The 8,183-nt window shown below is 30.1% G+C and overlaps 1 protein-coding gene across 1 annotated transcript; it reads right to left on the bottom strand.

The window, feature by feature from the left end:
• Positions 1-530: 530 nt before the first annotated feature.
• Positions 531-5,088, bottom strand: Pmp70 (ATP binding cassette subfamily D member Pmp70). Its single transcript, XM_033342636.2, has 12 exons — positions 4,862-5,088; positions 4,744-4,786; positions 3,991-4,181; positions 3,841-3,910; positions 3,595-3,692; positions 3,282-3,462; positions 2,997-3,209; positions 2,849-2,918; positions 2,300-2,772; positions 1,913-2,212; positions 1,676-1,837; positions 531-1,589 (listed from the first exon to the last, which is right to left on the bottom strand). The coding sequence occupies exons 1-12, from the start codon at positions 4,975-4,977 to the stop codon at positions 1,512-1,514; spliced, it is 1,995 nt and encodes a 664-aa protein (XP_033198527.1). The 5' UTR covers positions 4,978-5,088; the 3' UTR covers positions 531-1,511.
• Between the last annotated feature and the right edge of the window lie 3,095 nt (positions 5,089-8,183).

The raw sequence follows: 8,183 nt of genomic DNA, 5'->3' as shown, positions 1-8,183 counted from the left end.
CAACGATCAACTAACATAGCAGCGCCATTCCGGAGAATGTACGAATGTCCTCAGAGCGGGATATTTGAATAGGGAAAGATGTTTAGTTTGTTGTTCATGCTTAAAGAATTTATTTAATCCATTAACGCATTGACTGCCATGTAAATGTTATGTATTATGCTTTAAAAGTCGCAATAGATTGAGGTATATTATACTATAACATTGAACTTTTACAAAATATTATATTGTACTTGCGCACCTTTTTTCTGGCAATGTTATCTAATAATAAGTCATTTATATTGTTGAAAATTTGTTAATCTATAAAATTTATCTCATTTTAATCATTCTAAAAAATATGGTGGGTTACCGATAACCACCATGACAGTCAAAGTGTAAGGTACTAAGCAATATCTTGTCAAATAAACACATAGGAATAGGAATTTATTTCATCTATTAAATATTATAATGTATAATTTTCTTCAGATACTTGGTATCTTTTTACATATCATGTGCATTTTGCAAATTTTGGCTACAAAAAGGAATTCAAAGGATTTGTTAAATATGTTGTACGTTTTTATTACTATTTTTTCCATCACCTAGATTTTACAACTTTATTAAATTTGAAGAAATTGAGATATCTTATAGCACTTATAGCATGATAAACTACTTCTTTTTAAATTATAGAATGTCTTTTTATACCTCTGATTTGTGGGTTGTATAATATGTGTACTTATTATTCTAATACATTCTTATACTTTACTTTTATACATTACTTGTATATTTAGTATTCCAATTCTCATAATGGATATTCAGAATCTAATATTAACATAATACAATTTTCATCACCGAGTTTATTACACGTTCTTATTGTCCAGCAATTCGATATAAGTTCTGGTAATGTTTATTCAATGTGATCTACACATAACAAATCATAATTATTTTTGATCTTTAAAGTATAAAACGATTTAAACTATAGCTTTATACACATATACATGTACATTAGATTGTTTCTAATGTATATGTCACACATTTTAATATTTTATGATGTGGTGTAATCTTGAAAAACTAAGTATCAAAAATATGTTATTCCGATAGCTTAATGTTACACCTGAAAGATTTCTGTTCCCATAGCTTCCTTCTTTCTTCACAACGTAGTATTGGAAGAACACATGAATCGTGACAGTACACGTTAATCATTTTTTTTAAACAAATCAATAGCATTAAGGCCTAAATTGCAGTGTACACTAATGTTCTTTCACACTATTCTACCCATTTTTTGTTATCTTTTTTGTTGTAAAAGACATTGATATAAAAATATTCAATATATAAAAATGTAATATATAAAAATATACAGTATACAATAATAAAGTATCCGTGAATCTAGACGATTCTAATACAGAGATACATATAATACAAATGTAGATGCGCTGTACACTGCATATTTATATTTAAATTATACGAAATTAGTTGAACAAAAAACGACAATCCCTTGCATTGTGGCAAGTATTATTAGATGCAAGGGTCATGAAAATTCACGACCCGAATTCTTCCGTATCCGGTTCGATAGCCTTGAATTCGTAATTTCCTCTTCCGTCCATTTGCAAATAATACTGAAAATAAACATAAATATAAATTGCATATAACATTAAATATAAATTAGGTAATTTTAAAATAACGAATGATTTTATTCCTAAACCTCGTGATGTTTCCAAAGGGATCGTCGATGCGATACTGTGAACAATGTAATATTTGCTTGTCTGCAATACATATACATCGAATCTTCGATGTCAACGCTAACAGCGCTTGTGCATTCGTCTAAAATTGCAAACTGTGGTTTATGATAAAATACTCGAGCCATCTGCAAGAATTCGCAACCAATATTATGCAAGTTTTATATTTTGTCATTTCTGTAATAGATGTTAAAATATCATACTGCTATGCGCTGCTTTTCGCCACCCGACAAAACGTCCATCCAGTCAGCCACGACGTCCCAACCTTGCCCCTCGCTATTTGTAAGATTTTCTCTCTCTAATAGATGGCCCAATTGAACCAGATCTAGCAACTTCTTTAAATCTTCGTCCGTCATATGTCCACGTCTTATCATTTCTGTCTTTGTATGAGGATAAATTACTTGATCTCTCAAGGTACCGAGAGTCATGTAAGGACGCTGAGGTATGTAAAATAATTTCCCTCGCGGAGGTTTGGTAACTGTTCCACTCCAAACTGGCCATAACTATGTTATCAATTTTCCATAATTCGAGATATGAATGAACATATGAAATAAGATTAAGCTATTATTGAAAAAGTTATAACGACTTACTTCTCCGAGTATCCTAAATAAAGAACTTTTCCCGCATCCATTTGGACCACAAACTAATACATTCATTCCCGATTTTACTTCAAATGATAGTTCTTTGATAAGAATATCCCCGTTAGGAGTTACTAGAGGTACACTATCGAATCTTATGACATTATCTTTGTTCACTATTCTTCCTTCACCCGGACTTCCAATTGGTTCGTCTTTAAAATCGGAAATCATTATTTTTTCGTATTTTCCTAAATTTAGATCGTCAAGGACGACCTTTATTTCAGTCACTCTTGCAGTTAATCCTGCTAGTCGCGTCAGTTCTCTCCCGGCTAAAACTAATCTACCTATGGCTTCTGCCAATTTTATTAACATACGACCGTAAGTATAATAACTCTTAAAACGATGGTTAGTGCTTTCTGTGAGCGCAGAGTTTTCCATGAAGAAAGGTATGCTTACTGCATAGAAACCGACCACAGTCCCCATATCTGAAATAAAGATCAAATTGAAAATTAGTACCAATGAGCAATTAATTACATTGTTAGATTATGGAGAATGTCTTACATTTGCCAACGAGATTATCAATTATTCCCATAAGAGTTTTAAACTCTTGACATTTACGAAGATGTGTCATCTGCAAAAGAAATATTTGAGTAGACTGTTAACTTACGTGTAACAAGTAAATATTAAGTATATGTATTCTGTAACTTACAAGTTTATGAAAACTACTAAGAACAGTTAATTTTTCTCTGTTATTTCCTTGATAAAATGCAATTTCCTCAGAATTAGTGATTAATCTGGAATTAATATGACGGTATTCACCCTCAAGACGTTGTTCTTTAACTGTCATCTGCCCGATGGGTTTACGTAAATGAGTTATTACTACACCAGCAAAGATGAGATAAGAAAGCATAATTAATGGTGTCTGTAAAATAGATGTATATTTTATTATTAATATATTGTATCCCTACATCTATAGGACTTTTATCTCACATACTTCTCCACCAAGATTAGTTGTAAGTCTGTAGACGTAGATAGCAATATCCAATAAAGGTTTTGTAATATTACTGTACAGGTTCGTGCAACTTTCACAAAATTTATCAACATCAGTAGTTAAAAGTTGATCTGGATTTGCAATACGACTATCCAAATTGCTCATTTTATAATAAGTAAAGCCTCTACAAAAAAAGATTAAAGAATTTATAATTAATTTCCATCTATTATTCCTCATCCTAACAGCATTGATCATTATCAATGCCACACACTTCATTAAAATATATGTTATGGATAGGATAAGAAATTTGACTTACTTAAGATAGTGATCCAATAAATTTCGTGTGATATTTGTACGTAACCTCAACTTTGTTTCGTATGTACTATATTTCAGTACGTTGTTCACAACAGATATCTAAATAAATATAATCATGGAAGATTATATCAATAATTTCTTCCAATTGGTAAGAAAATAAAGCTGCTTGGCAGCCTGAATGAAAAGATTTCATTAGCAGCCTATGAAAGCAACTTCTAATTTTTTTACATTGGATCTATCCACTTACCACTGGTATTAAACACAAAAATCTTAACAGATTTCTTTTGAATGATGGCTTATCCATTCTAAGAATTGACCTAGGAAAGACAAACGAAAACTTAATAAATTTTCATACCATACTTTTAAATCAAGATTGAAAAGAAATATCAAAACGTACGCATCTACTGAAGTGATCATGTTTATCATCCAAAAATCACAGATAGATTTTATAGTAAGTGTCCCTGCGATAAGGAGAACAAAAGCCATTTCAAGGGATACCATTGAAGGTATACCAATTTTGAGCAATTGGTACAATTGTCTGAAGAATCTAACATTGACATGAGCTCTTGGCCCTTTTGGTTTTTCCTCCTGCAAAAATTATTTCTTCAGTGACTCATGAAAATATTTGAACATTTATTGTTGCTAACTTTCATGTATATATTATATGTATATATTGTATAAAACATTTTGAAATTTCATTAGCACTATAAGGAGACATGACTATCATAATTATACTGATAAAATTCAAAATGAATCTGAGAATGTATACAGAAGTTACATGATATTTAGAATATACTTCGCAAAGATTATATAAAGTCATTATTCCCTACATTAATAAATAAACGGCAATATATAGTGAGACCATCTTTAGCACTAATTGTATGTTTAAAATTAATAACCATACTGTATATCAATTTTTTATTGAGTGTATGTTTGGAATAAATGTCTTGTAACTTCTATATACATTTACGGATTGGTTTCAAATTTTACTATTATAATCACGATAGTTGAGTCTATCATAGCGCTAACGAAATTTTAAAAAATTCTATATAATGCATGTATCATAATCATAAAAATTTTCTGTGGTAAGTATTCGAATACTATCGTGAACTATTGTATGTACAATGATAAAAATCATTTTCTTTCTTACCTCTTTAATAACATACTGAATGTCATTAGTAGACCAGGCATTTCTGCGAGATAAAGTAAATGTTCAATATCACAACAGCACCAACAATTGCATGTATACGTATGCACAGAGATTTTACCTGCATTTCGCGACCTGTTTCCGGTTTCTTTTTTTTAAAATCCATATTAACGCAGTTAAAGCACAAGCACCAGCTAATGTGCGTCTTGTAGCAAATTTGCTAAATGTCGGTGCCATTCTTTCTACTATGAAAGATCAAAAATTCAGTTCCGTCTTCCGTGACGGCTACAAGCTATAACGCTACAACACTTCTCCGTCTACTTTAAACACTGAGGTGAACAAGTAGTGGGGTGATGAATCAACTACATCGATAAGATTGCAAACTTTGGACACTATGGTCTACCACACATACTGTTGGTTACATTCAATGTTGCATTTATTTGCATTGCAAAATTGGTAAAAAATCGATTTTTGAAATTTTCCTTTATTCAGAAAATTTTCTTTCCTAGGAGGAAACGGATATATGATGAATTAACTGCGAATATTTTTATGCACATTCATACTACATTTTGGATATTTCATATATCTTACGCATTATATGCATTTTTGTATCTTCGAATTTCCAGAAAAGCATAAAAATTCCGCACTCTAATGATAAATATTTTAATGATGAAAAATATACATACAATGTTTTTTTCTAGATGTAAAATCTTATATAATTTTCAATTATACGTACGTAGTTTAGAATTTAGAAGTTAGTAATCATTTAACTTTACTTTCTTCTGTGCAACATAATTCTGCCCAAATTTGGAGCGATTATTCACAGGGTTGTGCTAATGCTATTACGATCTTCAAAAACAAGAAATGTATATACCACATTTATAAGAAATATGTTTGTAATATTAGAAAGAAAATTGCTTTTTCAGTTAATTTAGTTGAAAATGATATTCTTACGCTACTTCTTTTTTACAAAGATCGCTTGGATCTAAACTAATAATGCGGAAACGATTATACGATATGATGTAAGAATCAGAAAATGAAAATATTTTGAGAATATTTTGATAAAACAGGAGGATTATTTATAAGAAAAATGTACTAATTATTCTTTTTTGTCTGTACATTAGCTACTTCATATTTTGAAAATACTTACATTTATTACAGTCATTAAGGATATTTTTACACACTGTTCAAATGCACTTGTAAATAAAATGATGGAGATTGTTGATTAATATTGCTTGTTTATTGAATATTTAATAATACATCTTAATAAATACTTCATTGCATACTGTTATTACAATACAAAACAGGCATATATGTAAATACATATATGTATGTTGAGATTTTTATTAAATATTGTCATTGACTACAACTACTTTTATTAAATAATCAGTAGTACTTTTACATGATGTGAGAAAATATACGTAGATTTAAAGACACAGGAAAGGCAAGTTATTCTTAGCTTCAAATAAAAATATACTTTATTAAAAGTTCTTTATACAATCATTATGTTTCCAAATTCGATTATGTAAATACTGTAATACTTCCCACTATTTTATTATTAGATTGTCTTCCTATATATAAATATTATTTATATAAGTTTACACATACTTTATTAAAATATTATAAATACAACCAGTAAATAAAAAGTAAACTTGAGCACCTTTTTACTTTGCAGCTGTAAATATGGTCATTGGTATGCAAAGGTTCGAAGTACTTCAGAATTCCTACTTTGAAAGTCAAATTATTCCCACCAACCAGTCACTGAATAATTAATTGAGTTCATCAATGAATGACTTCTACAAACAAAAACATCAATGAATTAATTTTTACCCACAGTAACATTTATCATCTAAAAATAATTCATTGGACAACTAGCTTACAACAAAACATGAACTTTTATCACATATTTTTTTTAATGATATTTCACTCCTTTCTTTTGTATCTACTTAACACTTGTGTAACACGTGTTCGTGCTTCTCCTCTATTCTTTCATTATTCAAGTAGCATATATCGGTCCGTTTGAATTTATAGAGAATAATTCATTCATCTAAACTGCCAAAGAAAAATGTATCAGAATTAGTATACGTTTATAAGATGAAAAATTATAAAAATATTTAGTGCTATTTGATGATTTTGTACAGGTGATTTCTTAAATTGACACTGAATTATATCAATCTCTTTATATTACACATATTTCTTTAAATTATCTACTATATTTAAGAATGTGAAATATTAGAGGTCAAAAAGGTAAGAGTGATTCCTGAAGGTGAATAACGCATATAAGCAGATAAAAAGAGCAATTAATGATTTTAGTTTAAATGATTAATTTATTCCATAAAAGAAATGAGTAAAAAAATATGTATATATAAAAAATGAAAAAGAAGTATGAATATTTCGTAATATTTGTCCAATATATAGGCCATCAAATGTTAGAAATGTAATAAATTACCGGATTGGGTAATCCCATCATCCGTGCGTCGAAATAGTAGCGAGAATTATAGAAAATGGGAAGCGTCATTTGTAATGGAGACTTCAACCTTGAGTTGAGTGTTGATTTTTTAATGACGCAAAACCCGATAGTACGTAAGTAATACATTTCAATTCGTAATCACCTGTTGCGAAGTTTAGCCTCTCGTCTACTTCCCAGTCATCATCATCCTCATCATAATTATCATATTCATCCTCATCCTCATCCTCAACCTCATTACCATTATTCATCATTATCATCATCTCAACATCCTCATCATCACTATCATCATATAATCACCACTATCACCTCCACCACTATCATCATCATCATCATCATCATCATCATCATCATCATCATCATCATCATCATCATCAAGTTCATTCATCGATTGGACGGTAACCTGTTATGTAACTCACAAAAATGCTTCCATTCATGGTGTGATTGTCTGCGATAGAACCACTCACTCATTCCCTTCTCTCCTTTTCTTGTACTTTGACAGAGTAGTAACATGTGAAATTAAGTATATACGTGTATAGACTGGTCCAAGTGGTCGGGACTGATTTTTTGGAATGTGATGCAATACAGCAAGCTTTTCTATCTCTTAGTACCATCTTCAAGGTTTCATTTGATCACTAGTGGAATGTTCCTCCAGCATATCTCCAGCAAAGTTTCCTGTTTATCCAAGCACAAAGATTCATTAATTTGTTACTGATACTGGAAGAACATTCCAAGATTCTGAAAATCTATAAAAGTCTTTGATAAAATGTTAAGGGATACAAATTTATGTTGTAGTGTACTACAATGTATATACAATGATAAATTGCTAATAACTTTTATGAATGTTTAATCAAACACAGAACACAGATAAGATATATTGGTATATAAGCATGTAGACATATTTACTCCATGATAGATTCACACTGCAAACATTGAAGATTGTCAAGAGATACAACAAACTTGGATAACACACTGC

Source organism: Bombus vancouverensis, chromosome 16, assembly GCF_051014615.1.
Source record: "Bombus vancouverensis nearcticus chromosome 16, iyBomVanc1_principal, whole genome shotgun sequence".
NCBI classification, from domain to species: Eukaryota; Metazoa; Arthropoda; class Insecta; order Hymenoptera; family Apidae; genus Bombus; species Bombus vancouverensis.
This window is presented reverse-complemented; position numbering and strand designations above follow the sequence as displayed.